The sequence below is a fragment of the Hibiscus syriacus genome, unplaced genomic scaffold, assembly GCF_006381635.1.
Source record: "Hibiscus syriacus cultivar Baekdansim isolate YM2019G1 unplaced genomic scaffold, ASM638163v2 tig00111505_pilon, whole genome shotgun sequence".
Taxonomy (NCBI): domain Eukaryota; kingdom Viridiplantae; phylum Streptophyta; class Magnoliopsida; order Malvales; family Malvaceae; genus Hibiscus; species Hibiscus syriacus.
This window is the reverse complement of record NW_024063108.1, coordinates 226,935-243,552: the sequence shown is the minus strand read 5'-3', so window position 1 is coordinate 243,552 and position 16,618 is coordinate 226,935. Positions and strand designations below refer to the sequence as shown.

At 33.3% G+C, this 16,618-nt stretch overlaps 2 protein-coding genes across 2 annotated transcripts; both read left to right on the top strand.

The window, feature by feature from the left end:
* The first annotated feature begins 8,466 nt into the window (after positions 1–8,466).
* Positions 8,467–10,965, top strand: LOC120164109 (uncharacterized protein At4g29660-like). The gene is made up of 3 exons (XM_039173863.1): positions 8,467–8,576; positions 9,831–10,023; positions 10,644–10,965. Exons 2-3 carry the CDS (start codon positions 9,841–9,843, stop codon positions 10,752–10,754), a joined length of 294 nt encoding a protein of 97 aa, XP_039029794.1. The 5' UTR covers positions 8,467–8,576; positions 9,831–9,840; the 3' UTR covers positions 10,755–10,965.
* Positions 10,966–11,248: 283 nt separating this feature from the next.
* On the top strand, positions 11,249–13,902 carry LOC120164127 (receptor-like protein 36). The gene is made up of 4 exons (XM_039173880.1): positions 11,249–11,309; positions 11,622–11,748; positions 12,130–12,691; positions 12,799–13,902. The coding sequence occupies exons 1-4, from the start codon at positions 11,249–11,251 to the stop codon at positions 13,900–13,902; spliced, it is 1,854 nt and encodes a 617-aa protein (XP_039029811.1).
* Positions 13,903–16,618: the final 2,716 nt, after the last annotated feature.

Genomic DNA, 16,618 nt, shown 5'->3' with positions numbered 1-16,618 from the left:
TTACCAAACCCGTCATTGTCTCCGTTTAAAAAATTCATTTTTCCCCGTCCCTGTTTATCATCCCCGAACTCGACCCGTTTAATTCGGTTTTCCCCGACGGGTTCGTTTTTTTGCCATCCCTAATTGGGACTAACTTGAATGATTTTCCAAATTGAGACTTTTGGAATCGATACCATGAATATCGATGAACTCACATCATAATCTCTTATCACTCTACTTGTTTAGATTTTGTCAAAATCACTTTAAAATTTTACGAAATTCAACCAAAACCTCAAAATCTGTGAAACCCTAAATCACCATGAAATTCATCATCCACCACCTTATCAACAAGGAATCAAGATATGTGACTTGTTTCCTCCTACTCCACCTCCCACTGTTGAGATTCGGAAGAAAATGTTTTATTGCCAAAAAATCAAAGAGAATATGAAGCCAGGGGGTTTCACGAAAAAGATGAAGAAAGTTACGGGTCCATTTAATAAACTTTTAAATCAAATATTCAGTTATAACACCATCAAATTTTTAACGATAGAGTAATAAAAACAATAATAAATCGAAATTTGAACGAATAAATTAAAACTTTTTGGACTAAATAAAAAGTTCACGTGCCAAATATTGGAACTATAACGCCCTTTTTATGGACTCAATAAGGCATTACAATAAAACAAATCAGATATTTGTAGACACGACAATGGAGTTGTAAAGTCCAACTTGGAAGTGGTTTTGAAAATTTTACAAGTAATAAAAAAACATTTATTTATTATATTATTTGTCTGTTTTCTTAAAAATATATAAAATGAGGTTTAAAGTCAAAGTTTATTTAATTGTTATTAAGAAAATAAAAAATAAATGCAACACATAATCATTTCTTAATCTCATTTATAGAATTAAAAATTGGGTAAAGAATGCAAATGGTCCTCCGACTATATGATATTGCTTTATTAAGTCACTTGACTATTAAAAGTTATGAAAGGGTCCTTCCACTATGGAGAGTTGCTTTGTTGAGTCCCTCGACTATTACAAGTTACAAAATGGTCACCCGACTATTCATTATGTTCCAATCTCGTCGTTCTCCGTAAAAAAATGGATGATATCTTGAACTGAACGTTAACTTGTTGACTGTGATATGATAAAATTTGATCCCAAATTCTCAAACGACTATCATATCTCAGTCATCATGTTAATGTCCAACTTAAACAACTGTCAATTTTTTTAACGGAAAAGAACGAGTCTAGAACATAAGGAATAGTCAGGTGACCATTTTGTAACTTTTAATAGTCAATGGACTCAACAAAGCAACACTCCATAATCGAATGACTATTTTGTAACTTTTAATAGTTAAGGGACCATTTGCGTTCTGCACCCTTAAAAATTTCACCATCAATGTATCGATAATAAAATAATTATTAATACAACAATAGTAAAATAAAAAACTCGATAAGTGGGTATTTTTTATAATCAGAAAAATAATTACGAGTAAATGAAAGAAATTGATCTTTAAACTACGACTATCATTTTATATCGATCCTCAAACTTTTGAGTGTTCCAATTTCATCCATAAACTTTTGAATGATTTTGGGGATGTTATTGAAATATTCAAAAGTTTAAGGATCAATTTATAATGAGGATCATAGTTTGAGGATGAATTTGGAATGCTAAAAAGTTTGAGAATTGATTTAGAATGAGAGTTATAATTTGGGAATGAAATTGAAGATTAATTTAGAATGAGAGTCATGATTCAAAGATGTGTGATGTAATAACTCCCTAATTCATTTATTAATTTTTATTAATCTAATATGCTTACAAGTGTTAGTATCTGTTCTAGATACCCTTAATCATTTGATAATAAATGCTTAAATACCTTGCAGTCTCTAGTGCTCGAACCTATAATCTCTAAGAATAACAATCATTCTTTTAATCGTCGAGGTAACTTAATTCTTGTTAGAGGTGCTTATCGAGCGAGTTGGGCATTGGTCGACTCATGCTCGTTAAAAATTTTGTTGCTCGACTTGAATCGTTGCTCGTTAAGCTCGTTAAAATTTTGCTCGACTCGTGCTCGTAAAAAAATTATTGCTCGACTTGTGCTAGTTAAGCTTGCTACACGTTAAACTCGTTACTCGTCTCGTTGCTCGTTTAGCTCACCAAAATTTTTATCTTACTTTTTTAACTATAGTGAAATCTACTAATATTATATAGATCTTAATATAAACATAAATTGATAAATTTAACAAAAATGATCAAAAGAGTGTATGTAACAAAATGGAAATCTAAACTGCATAATAAAAATCCACAAATACATTAAAATAATAATTAGAGTTTAATTTTTGGGTGTAGTAAAATAATAATTATTAATTAATAATTTAGCATTTTTTTGTTGTTTATTAGAAAATTAATAGATTAGTCTTTTATCATCTATTAGTATATTAGTATTTTTTTAATAACATTTTTAAGATAACTAATAAAAAATTATAAGAAAATTAACGAGCTGTTCATGAACTTATCGAGTTGAGTTGGACTTTGCTCAACTCAACTCGTTAAGGTCTCGAGTCGAACGAGAGTTCAAATCGAGTAAACCTGAATCGAACTTTTATTGAATTTTAACCGAGTCAAATTCGAACCGCTTACAAATAGCTGATTCATCACCTCACCTCACCTCCTGCAACTCTCTAACTTATTTGAATCATACCACAAACTTATTAAATTTGAATTTATAATGGTTAGTGATGTGAGTAATGTGGGTGATGTCCATTTCCCCATGATTTCTTCATATGGATAAGATTGTTAGATCATACCCCAACAGCTATTATATTTTATTTTTGTATGTATTGTTGGGTGATAATTAACCATTCGTACCTGCTTTGAACATAAGCTCTTGCATACTGTTTAGTCTATTTTCTACGTATATAAAGACTCGAATCTTAAAATTTTATTTAAACAATATCAAATTGCTTATTACTTAAACCGATCCTGTCCTAAGTTGGGTTTTTGGAACTGAGGGAATCAATTGTTTTTAAAGGACAAGTTTGGCCTTTGAAATTTATGGCGGTGCGTTTTGGACCTTCAATGACGACGCGTTTAGATGGGTGCCACCTTTCATAAATATCAAAATTTGAGTGTGTTATTACTTAACCAATTTAAAATATGAACAAAAGTCGCGTTTAAATATTAACATATAAAACTTTATTGAATGTAAAAATCAAGCAATTTCGGTGTTTAAGGAATTGTTGTTATTTATTGAAATTTCAGGTTTTAACATGAGGAATGTCAAAGGTGTGGACGTTCTTTTAATTTTGTTAATTTTAACATAAACATTTACTTTTAAGTGCAATTATATCACTCTACCGTTAATTATTTAATAAGATGATGACATGATAGTTGTATGTCGTGATGTTACTGACTTAATTATTTTATCAAAATATTGTCATTCTGATGTGATTGATTTGATGTTCAAAAAAGTCTAAAATTACGTCGTTTTGATTATACAAATAATTTAAATTTTCAACCAAATCTCTTTAAACAAAACATATTTTTAAGTCTTTTTCGGCATCAAAATTGTCACAGCACGAAATCATTTTGGTGAGGTAACCACACCAACAACGTCATGATACACAATTATCATGTTATCGTCTCGTTAAATCATTAATGACAGAGTGATATAATTGCATTTAAAAGTAAATGTCAATACTAAAATTAACAAAATTAAAAGTTTGATGATATAAATTAGTCGACGCTTAAAAATTGATTCTTTTTTAAATTCGAATAATTACGACTATAAGATGTTTGTATGGTGAATACTCAATAAAACTAAAAAGAACGAATAAATAAGAAAAGGAAGATGCTAAAGTGGAGTGGAGCCAACATGTTGACCAAAGTTTCCCCTTTCATATTATCAAAGCAATTGGTGTGGGGCTTTCTCAAAACCTAATGATTCAACTCTCTACTTGAATTGGGGTATAGCTTGCTCTCATGCTCTTGCCTAAATTGCTTTTATTTTTATTTCTTTTCTAAAAGATACCATTAAAAAACAATGGGACCTAGTTTGGTTGACTAAAGGAGTTAATTTCAATGGATGCACAACTTATATAATATCATTAATTCTTTTATCTTTCTCCGAGACGATTATAATATAATATATGTTTATAAGATTTTTTAATGATCAATAATACACATATTTTGCGGTCGTCAATTGATATTGATAAGATTAGAATCCATCGAGTGGTCTCAATATTAAAAGAAAATGTTGTTCACTCCAGAGGTTACGAGTTTAAGCACTTGTGTCTGCAGGGCATGTGTACGTTGTCAATTGATTAAGAACATTATGAATATATACTGTCTTGTAATCACCCAGATTGTTCGAGAAAAGAAATATTGACAAGATTACCTAGCTACAACTTTATTTTTCTTAACGTTGTGTTGAAGTAAGAATGGGATAAAATCACATGAAAATTTTCTACCAAGAAATATCATCAGCATCAAGATGCATTCACATGATATTTCTATTTATAACAATGATTAATATTTTACTACAATTAAGTAAGTTTTTGAATGAAATGTTATCTCACCTAAGTCTTTATTTAAAAATTCACGATCGAATGAGTCCATAAAAATGATTATAAAATTTTTAAGGGTAAAGTATAAAAGTGATACCTCTACTATAAGATATTGCTTTATTGAGGCCCCAATTATTAAAAGTTATAAAATGGTTTCGGAACTATAGGAAATTACTTTTTTTAGTCTCCTGACTATTAAAAGTTATAAAATGGTCGCCCTATTATTCATTGTGTACCAAACTCATCCTTTTTCGTTAAAAATTGATAGCGATTTGAGTTGGACGTTAACCTGCTGACTGAGATATGATAATCGTTTGAGATTATTAGATCATATTATATCATATAACAGTCAACATGTTAACATCCAACTCAAATTACCATTAATTTTTATCGGAAAAAATGACGAGCTTGGAACACAATGAATAGTCGGGTGACCATTTTATAACTTTTAATATTCAAGGGACTTAAAAAAGCAACGTCTTATAATTGGAGGATCATTTTGTAACTTTTAATAGTCAAAGGACTCGATAAAGTAATACCCTATAATCGGGGACTATTTATGTACTTTACCCTATTTTTAAATAATAATTTAGTTGAAATATCTTTCCAAGTTTTAAAAACTCATTTGATTACAAATTTTTTAGATTAAAATTTAATTAAGAGAACATTTCATCCAACAACTTATTTGATTAGTGTCTAATTCGATATTTTGATTAGTGTTTAATTAATGATAAAATTTATCATGTAAGCTTTTTAATAATTAAATTTAAATAAAATTAATTTTAAGCATTAAATAATTTGATACAAACTAAGGAATAGTTAACAATTATCACTTTTATTGCTTTTTTATTTCTTTCTAAATATCAATAAAAATGAAAGTGATGTTATCCTTATCTATATTATATTTTACTTTGATTAGCATAATGGGTCCCTCTTCTTTAGCATTGAACACTAGAAATGAAGATATATGCTATTTAATAAAAATAATTAAATTTGAGAAAGCTTTTTATGACCAACCAATCATGATATCTTTGCTTCAAATTTAGTTACATAGAGATATTTTTTTTAAAATAAGAAAATGATTGATGTTATGTTTAGTTTAATTGTAATAAAGTTAAGTCACTATCTCAAAAAGAAATATTAATTTTTGTTTAATTAATATTAAAACAGGTTTGATTCAATTAACGGGGTTGGTTTAAGTAGTAAGTAGTTTGATTCCATTTAAACAGGTTTCGAGTTTGAGACATTGTGAATGTAGAACATCCTGCTAGGAGAGTCACCCACTAAAATCAGGTGTGCGAAGCTTTGGGACCGGAAGCGAAAAAAAAAAGATTTGATTCATAGAGAGGTTGGTTTTAAGCAGGGGCTACTAGTGTTTCCCCCTCTTAAATTGGTTAAAATTTCAATTTTAAGCCTTCAAAATTTAAAGTGATGAAATTTAAGTTGTTATAAAATCAAATCACATTTTAATCTTTAAAATAGTAAAATTTCAATTAATTTTTCTTAAAAATTATATAATTTTAATTGAAATAATAATATTTTTTTGACTTTTTAAAAATTATATTTTAATTACAGCCTTAGTTTTTATGGTAAAATTACACATTTAATATCTAAGTATCAATTTTGGTATGTTTTAATACCTAAATTTTCAATTTTCAAAACTATATCTAAAGTTTATATTTTGTTTCATTTTAGTACCCCTGTTCAAAATGTAACATTAAGTTTTGAAAAAAAGTTTAAGTACTAAAACAATCAAAATTGATAGTTTAGGTACTAAACACATTAAGTTTTTAATAGTGTACACTAAAATAAAAACTAAACATTAGGTATGATTTTAAAAAAATTAAAAGTTTAAGTACTATAACCGACTAGAACTGAGTACTGTCATCAACTTTTAATAGAAAATGACAGGTTTGAAACATACTAAATAGTCATGTGATCATTTATAATTTCTAATAGTCAGAGACTTAACAAAGCATCACTTTATAGTCAAATGATCATTTTATAGTTTTTTATAATCGAGGGACTCAAAAAAGCTTCATCCTATAGTCGGGGGACCATTTGTGTATTTTACCCAATTTTTATACTAGTTAATCCAAAATAAAAATAATAAGGATAAAACTTAATTTAAACTCTGAATTAATTATGCGGTAATTACAAATTATTATCTACTCATAATTTTCTTATTTCATTGATAATGCATATACATTCAGTTAGCGTAATTGCTCAAACTTATATCATTTAAGAAAAATAATATTTCTTTTTATCACAAATACTACATAATAAATCCGCTATAATAATATCAGAGATGATAATACTTAACAGTAAAATTAAATCGAGACAAAAAGAACGTGTTTCGAAAACAATATGTATAAGATAATTTCCATACCGAACGACTTCATTGCCATACCATAGAGATAAACAGGTTAGGTTATTGATTTCTTATGGGAAGTAAATGTAATCCATTAGATTTGCAACAATGACGGAGCCACAATTTGGTCAGGCATGCACATGTTTATTCTGAAATTCAAATTTTCTTTGAATAATTACTTATTTTACTGGTAGAGTCTATCTTGAGATTTTTCGTACATACTCTGAAATTTGATTTTCATGCATAGAGACGAAGATGGAGACTTAAAACAAGTGGCCGAACACAATAAAGTGGAAAGTGATAAATAGACATCAAGGGTGGAGTTTTGTCTTAATGGGACCAAATTTGTTGTCGATTGATGTGTGTTCGGCCATGTGCTCGGACATGTGGGTTGTTTGAATTTTTTTTAGTAGTTAACAACCTGGGAAATTGGAGGGGGTTCCATTTGCCATGGACCGGACTGCACCACGTCTCTTTTAGCTTCATTTTGATCAAATAATTTATTCTTTCAACCTTCACAAAAGAAATTGTATTTTGAACTGTGTTTCATTTGAAGATTTTAGCTCAACTCTTATCATTTACTACCATTGTCACTATGCTTTGTACTTTACAATAGGGAATTTTATTTTGTCCCCATGGTGGAATGGTATTATTAGAAACATAAACAAGCCAAACTTGCTAAGCTTGACTCGACTCAAAAATTTTAAAATGGAGTTCGACTCGATTCGAAAATTCGCGAGCCTAAAATTTCAAACTCGACTCAAACTCGAAGCCATGAATTGAGGCTCGTAAAAGCTCGAAAAAGCTCGAAATGAAAAAAAAATATTAAACTTAACTTAATTGAAGCTCAAACTTAAACTCGAACCTGAACTTTAAATACATGAAAATCATATACTGTATTTTTTTAAAAAAATCGACAAATAAATGTTAATATTATTAATAATTTATTTTTTTTAAATAAAATCTTAATATATTATATTTTCGAGTTGCTCGCGAGCTTTTCGAGTTAGTATCAAGTAGTTCATTTCAGCTCATTAAAAACTCGAATCGAGCTCGAGTAAAGTTCATTCGAGACGAGTATTTATTGAGCTTTGATTAGCTGATCTTGAGTAACTCATGATCTGTCTTGTCTTGTTTACAACCCTAGCTGTTACGACGATCAACTAACGGGATTAAGTGGACATCAAGTTCCTCGATTGTCGATTTACAATTGATACTATGTTGTAATCATTTTGAACTTGTTCTTTTTTTGAATCTTTTTGATTTCGTTTTCATTTTAGATATTATCTTGTAATGATCTTATATTATTCAAATAAAAATCTTTATTCAAAATTTTGTCAAGCTATAAATCAAATATTAAAATTGATTTGGTGTTAAGTGCAACTATAAATCAAAAATTGAAAGTAAAGTGAGTAAAATAGGAGTAATAATAAAGTTTAGTTACTAAATTTGTAATTTTCCCTTGATATTATTGTAATCTGTCAAGTGAAAACTTAGTGTTTATGCAATTTATCCTAAAAAAAAATGTTTTTGGACGAACAAGTCCATCCGAAGCCCACCGACCTATATTTGTACTTGGATTTTGAATCCCATTAGTTTCCTTTCTCTTATCGGCTGCTCGGCGGCGAGTAAAACGGCGGCAGCTTCGCAAGAACCAGGTTAGTCTTACATCCTTTGTTTTTTTAATTTTATTTCCATTTGCATCAAAGGGTCGATTAGCATAGACTGATTAAACCCCAGTGTGATGCTCTCTTAATTTGAAGATTGATTGTCCGTAAAGCTCTTGGGTTGTTTTAATTTGATGAAAGAATGGATCTTTTCTGCAGTTCATTTTTGAAAGCTTCCATTTTTCGCTTGACTTTTCACCATGAATCGTATGTGGCATATGTATTCAGATTCGAGTTCGAGCAGTTGCGTGCGTGTTGTTAATAATTTAAGAAAAAATCTGAATAGATATTAACTTGTAATTATCCCATGCTGTTCAATAAAAAAATGAATATAGGATACAATCCTCTCAATTTACATTACCATTCAAATTCATGAAGAACTTGGAAAACACATGTTCTTGTACTCGAATTCGAGTCCGATTAACGTAGGTTATCGCTCTTGTGCAAATGGTTCAAACCACGTACGTTGGTTCTTGTTTTCTTCTTGTTATTTAGTCTCCATTTGCTTAAATTGGATGACAGAATGGATGGTTTTACTTCTTTGAGAATCGATTTGAATGTCTTTTGCTAGTGCCATTGAGATATTCCGTTGGTGCTACCACCATTTCCAATTGCATCATGCAACCGGAACTAAATATGGGCGTAATCGAGCTGAGTTGAGCTTTATGTTGTAAGAAACTCTAGCTTAATCGAAACTCGTGGCTCTAAGCTTTGCTTGAGCTTGATTGAGTTTTACTTAAAATTCAATCTACTTGAGCTCACTCGGTGAAGCTCATTTATCTAGTAGCTCAATTATTTGCACTTGAGCTCAAATGACAATGAGATTTTTCATTGATTGAACATATAAAGCTCGATTAAGCTTGTGAGCTACTCATGTCAAACACTACAATACTCTAATTTGGCTTGCTCGGTTGCTCAATCCTTTTTATTCTAACATTAAGTGTGTTCAATTTTAGAAAGTTTTTTCATCTGCTCGAAAAGTCTTTTGAGCACCATATCTGTATACTTATGTCTAGGTATGCTTCGAATGTAAACATTTTAAGGAAAATGACGGATCTGGGCAATATAATCTCTCAAGTATATCTCAATAGCAAAATATTGATTCTTCTTCTTTTTGGTTGAATTGTGTGGTTTAGGCATCAACTCTTGGAAGCTAGTTTTCACTTTCAAGCACGTGTCTGCGTACTAATTTCAGCTTTCACTTCCCTCGCACCAAGCCATCACATCTCACGCATCGCCATAATCAAAAGCGAAAATGGCGAGCTATCTATGGAGAAAATATGCAGATTACGTTTACAACAAATGGGAAAGAACGCTTCTTTGGGACATGTTAGAGCCTTACCGAAGACCCAAATCTTTTACGCCTCTTGTTACTCTTTATATTACAGCTTTTTACACAGGCGTCATTGGTGCCGCCATTACTGAGCAACTCTACAAGGTATTTCCTTTCTGTTGCTTCCCTGGATTTCCTTGCACTATTATGGTAAAGGGTTTGCCTTTCTTTTTTCCTAAAGTGTTGGAAATACATGTTTATTTGAATGAGTTTACGAGTCATTTGAAATGCTTGTGATTTCGAGTTCATACATGTAAACTGGAAATATATGTATTTGGGGATATGACTATAAGGATATCCTCCAAATACATAGAAAAACTTAGAAAAAATTCTAGCCATACCCATGTCGAATGCATTCCCATGTATGACACTTACACCCGAGTTTGAGTAACATAGCTGGATCTCACAGTACGGAATTTTGAAATACTTGCGAATTAATGCGTGTCGAAGTTTTTGAATTCTCAGCTATGGGATTCTCTTTTATATCTGGTAACTGTATTTCAGCAAGCTACAATTAGGCTCCGTGGCCCTGATGTATAGGATGTATAGTAATATGTGTTTGAGAAACCATATCAATCGGATTATTTTCGATTGAACTGGCCTAAAAACCGGGTTATTTTCGATTTTCTGAATATACAACATGATCAATATGTTCATCCAATTCATGAATGAAGGGTGAAACATACAACACAAGCTCATTGAGTCCATGTTGTACTATTGATCAGGAAAAGTACTGGGAAGATCATCCTGGAGAAGCAGTGCCGCTCATGAAGCCGAAATTTTATGGTGGACCTTGGAAGGTGCTCAAAGGTGATGTCCTCCCACCTAATGAATGAAAAGCGAAAGATTTTCTCGACGAAAATGATGCTCGGACACCCGAATCGAGTAATATAGGTTTAGTATGCGTATGGAAAGCAATTCCTTCATTTCTATACATGTAAAGTGACTGATTGAGTATAAGACTTGTGATTTTGTTTTGGGTATAAGACTTGGGCTGAAATTGAACTGATACTTGCGTATATACAATGTACAATGGCATATTGGGACCGAAATGTCTTTTTTTTTGGTGGTTTAAAATTTGTCATCATTCACTAACGTTTTTTCAAAAGTTACAAAATATTTATTATAATGATCAAATTATTATAAAATGGTCACTAAAGCTTATTGAACTGTAATGAAATGATAATTAAATTTATCGAACTTTTCGTCATGAATCTATCATGTATAGCCATCCGTGTCTGTGAGTGTTCTCATAGGTAATGGGTGTTAAAGCAGTAGGGATCACACTGAAGCTGTGGTTTGGCATGAATCAACAAAAATAATATGAAACATGGATATTCACAGTAATTGTCATCTTTTGCTGTCTTCTGCAAATAGATTACTTGAACAAGGTAAGTGTTTTGAGACTTAGATTTCAATGCATATATTATATTATGCATCATACTCTTACCTTTGTGTCAGTTCACATAAACATACGTTGATCTAATATAATCACTTGAATTGCTTATAAACAATAGATTTGGGGGACAAAGGATGAGAAATTGTGCTGTCCAACCCCCCATTTACCACTGGAAATGTGTTTCTAAATAAGTCCTTTGAAATCATATTTTTCAAACTTATATTCCTAATTTACAAATGTTCACTGGCTCTAGCTTCAACTATCGTTGTTTCTTGTTGCTACTATAAGCTTAAAATTTTTGCAGGCTTTGGACACCTTAAACACTGCTGTCTGCTGTTGTATGTCCTGTTTGCAACATTCACCATTATTGCCAGCATGATCATGTTTAAGGAAAGTTTTCTTAAAACTATAAATGCATCGAGCAATTCCAGGTGATTTTTCCAAAGAATTGAAAAGTCATCAATTTTATAAGCAATTTCTTCCTTCTTGTGCTATCTCTCTCAGCCAGCTAAGAGAATTCATAGTTTTGTCTTTATGATGACTATTTCATGCAGTGATGAAGGGGTAAAAAGACTGGAAATTTGCATGCAATTAATTGCACAAAAAGATTTGTTTATAAATATGTTGTATATACACATAATCTTCCTTCACAGCCATAGCCAGCAAACATGAAGAATCTCCATTTCCTAATTTCACTCTTCTTTCTCTTCTCTTGCTTCCTTTCTCTTGTGTTTTCCTTTTCCTCTTGTCAAACTCACCTCCCAAAACAATATTGCCTTGATGACCAGAGATCCTATCTGTTGCACTTGCAGCAGCATCTCTACTATGCCCCGAATTCTACTCTCTTCCAAATTTGAGCTTTGGGATCTCAACACTGATTGTTGCTCTTGGGAAGGAGTTACCTGTGGTGATGCCATTGGTCCTGTCATTGGACTTGATCCAAGATATAACAAATTTAAAGGATCAATACCTTCTTCTTTATTTACTCTTCCATCATTACAGAAACTGTTTCTCCAAGGAAATCAATTGGTTGGGAAAATAGACGAGTTCCTCAATGCGTCCTTTTCAAATGATCATTTAACAGGACCAATCCCCAAGTCAATCCTTCAATTCCCGAGGCTTGAAGAGCTTTATATCGGAGACAATAGCTTTAGTTCCAAGAAGCTTGACATGTCCTTCCAACTCAACAACTTAAGGGGTCTTGACCTATCCAATATAAGCTTGTTAATTGAAAGCCACAAAAGTCTTGCTGAATTTCCCAAACTAGAGAGCTTAGAACTAAGGTCATGCAACCTTCCTGAATTTCCAGAATTCATCAAAACACAAGACAAGTTGTATCGGCTAGATCTTTCAAATAACACAATAAGTGGTGCAGTAAGAAACTGGGCGGGAAGAAAATTTTGCGGTATCTGAATATTTCAAATAACCATCTCTCATCTTTATACCAACTTTTACCCAACCACAGTTTAACTTCTTGCAAGGCTCCTTACCTTCACCTATTTGCAATATGTCGACTTGAGAACGTCGATGCATCTGATAACAATTTGAGTGGCCCAATTCCAAATTGCTTAGGTAATCTGAGTACCCTCCAATATTTGGATCTTCAAGGAAATAACTTCAGTGGAATCTTACCAAAATTTTCAAAAGCTTCCCAACTATGGTTTCTCAAAGTTAGTAAGAACAGATTAGAAGGGAAGTTGCCAAGATCATTGGTTAAGTGCAATGGACTTGGAGTTTTGGGTGTGGGAAACAACATGATGAGTGATACCTTCCCTTTTTGGTTGGAGAAATTGCCTGATTTGGCAGTTCTAATATTGCGGGAAAATAGATTTTATGGTCAAATTAAACATTTGAAGCATAAAATTAGTTTTCCAACTTTAGATGTGTTAGACATTGCTTCTAACCAATTTTCTGGAGAACTAGCCATTGATTACCTGAATGCCACTCAACTAAGATCGCTCAAGATCGGTGGGAATAGATTGGAAGGGAAGCTGCCAACATCATTAGCCAATTTCATAAAACTTGAGGTTCTGGACCTTGGAAACAATATGATTCATGATACATTCCCGTTTCGGTTGGAGAAGTTGCCTTCTTTGAAGGTTCTCATTCTACGAGGCAATAGATTTTACGGTTCAATTGCAAAATTTGACACTAAACGTGGTTTTCCAAAGCTACGTATTTTGGACATTGCTTCCAACAACTTTTCAGGTGACTCGTCCATTGAATTTTTGCAGAGTTTGAAGGCAATGATGCAGGTGACTGATGGTGACAAAGCACCGCGGGAGTACATTGGAGAGGAGTACTATCAAGACTCTGTGATGATTGTCAACAAAGGGATCAAAATGGTTTACGAGAAAGTCTTGACCATTCTTACTTGTCTTGACCTTTCCAACAACAGTTTCCATGGGAGAATACATGAAGAAATACAAATTCTCATGTCACTAAGAATGCTAAACTTGTCCCACAATAGCTTGTCTGGAAAAATCCCATCAGCACTTGACAACCTAAAAGTCCTTGAGTCCTTGGATCTCTCACAGAACAAGCTCTCAGGGGAGATTCCTCCACAGCTTGCAAGTCTAGTCTAACTTTCTTGGCAGCAGTGGACTTGTCTTTCAATAAGCTTGAAGGGAGCATACCCCAAAGCAACCAATTCAATACATTTTCAAATGAATCATACAGGGGGAACCCAAAATTATGTGGGCCACTATTGTCAAGGAAATGCAATGAAGTTGGTCTTCCAATGTCAACTCCTCCGGGGGAAGATGAAGAAGAATCATGGTTAGATGTTATGTCTACTTGGCAAATTGCTTTGGCAGGCTATGCTAGTGGTTTGGTGGTTGGGCTATGTATTGGATATACAGTGCTGAATGAGTAATGGTTTTACAAGTTCAGAATGTCTAGTGGATACAGAGGATATCATGCTATATATATATATACCTAGAGTTGTGTGTGTGCGTGTTTATTTTTATTTTACTTTTAGGATCGATTACTTGCTATTATCTTTTCTAATTTCGTAGCAATTATATCGGAGTGCCACCATGGCTGACTATGTGAGACACTATGAAGAATGTTGGCAATGATCCTAACAAGTTTAATCCACAGATTTGTAGTTTGGCCCTTGTACACAATTTTTCCTTCTATAGTTAACCATGAGTACATAATTGACCAGATTTGGCTGACCATGTGAAGCACTGAATTTGATTTTCAAAGCAACAGAGAGAAACTCGCTTTCATTAAAAACGTACCTACATACAAACACACATGCATGCATGCATTCATACATACATAAGTTGATTCCAGATTCTATGCTTCGAACAGCGGACATGTCGAAAGTACTAAACGTCGAGCTCAAACCCGAGGAAGAGAAGATAATCACAGCACCATCAAATTCCTTCGGTCTATTCAGTAAAGAATTCGCCAAACGACATGGATTACACTTGCTCGGAACAACTTCAACTTGGTTCTTATTAGACATTGCATTTTACAGCTCCAATCTGTTCCAAAAAGACATCTTCACCGCAATCAAATGGCTCCCGAGACCCGAAACCCGAAACCATGAGTGCAACACACGAGATTTATCGAGTCGCGAGGGCTCAAACGCTCATCGCACTCTGTGCACGGTCCCGGGGTACTGGTTCACCGTAGCATAATAATCATAGAATGTATCATGTTGACAACAATTGTTGATTATTAGTTGACTAATGATTTCTATTCCAATAAGAATCATTTTCATCAAAACTGAAATGCTGAAAGTTAAAATAATTTAAAATAATAAATAAGAACCAAAGTGATTACAATATAAAATTTAAAGGTGAATTTTGATATTATACCAAGGAAGAAAAGAAACTATTATCATCGGTCAATATATCTGCACATAATCTACTTGCAATTTAGAAACAAAAATTCTTCTTGCCAAGGGGAGCAATTGTATTTTTGTTTTGGCTGTTCAATATAAGATTTATTAATCGACACTTAGATTAAGAGTCTCGTTAAAAACTTCCTTATACTTAAATGGATGAAAGAGTGCTCTTAATTCGGAAAGAACACAACACTACAACACGCGTAACCTTCAATTACAACAATACTACACTGCAACCACGTAATTCATATCCACACAGTAACACCGACGGCATACCCTCAGCCTAAGAGTCCCGCAGAAGCAAAGGACACACAACAAGATCCATGAAAGCCAAGAAAATACAACCAGCAAACAAACTAACTCCAACTGCATTTAACATTTAAGAAAGACAGCCCACATTAAAGCTTCCTCACATGCAGGTCCGTGGCTAGGTTTTCGGGGCCCTGTATAAATTCTTATAAAGGGGCCCTATTTTTTAGATATATTCGATTTTGGGCAATAATAGTGGCGTTTTTTTGAAAACACGTCGCAATAGGTCCATCTATAGTGGAGTTTATTGGAAAACGCCACTATATATATGCTTTTTTGGCTTTTTTTGGGGGCTGCACAATAATAGTGGCGATTTTTAAAAACAACGTCGCAATAGATCCATCTATAGTAGCGTTTATTGAAAAAACGCCACTATATATATACTTTTTTGGGCTTTTTTGGGCCCCTTCACGGTCGCGCAGTTCGCGCCGCCCCAGCCACGCCCCTGCTCACATGGTGAAGATAGGCGAAGCAGACAATTGATCTAGGAAACGCCTTGTTAAAACCTGTGAACACGAGCTGATACATGCATAGCCCCTCCACAAATCTTTACCCATTACTACATACCAATCACTCCAAAGAAGGAGCAAATGGCTTCAACGGGAACATAAGATACAGCAAAACAGACCAAGTTAAGGCAGCCCCATGCACAAGCAACTGCAACAATTTCACGAGACAACATCAGGCAAGGAGAGCAGAAGAAGAAACCATCAACAAAAGAGCTACCACCAAGCTTTCGAAAGCCCATTCCTCGACGACCCTGCCCAGGCTAAAAGCTGCCAAGTTTTTGGAACCAGCTCTCCCAAACTATTGCGACCCATTCCATCAATTTCATCAGATTCATGGCTAAGCTTGAGATGGATTTCACGATAAGGAGGGCTTTGTCTACCCAACCAGCCTCCACAAAAACCTCCAGAGCCACCTTGAAAGCTATTACGATAGCACCGTTTCCCCCACAGCAATCAATTGGATCTTGGCCAGCACCTGCCTAACACATATTTCAACTCGAAAACTACACAATGTAGCTTGCGCATCATCATCAGCTCTTCTTCCCTCCCAACAACAAAGGCTACCCCTTTATCACATTTTTCTAACAGGCTCATGATATTTTAGAGGCTACCCCTCACCGATGC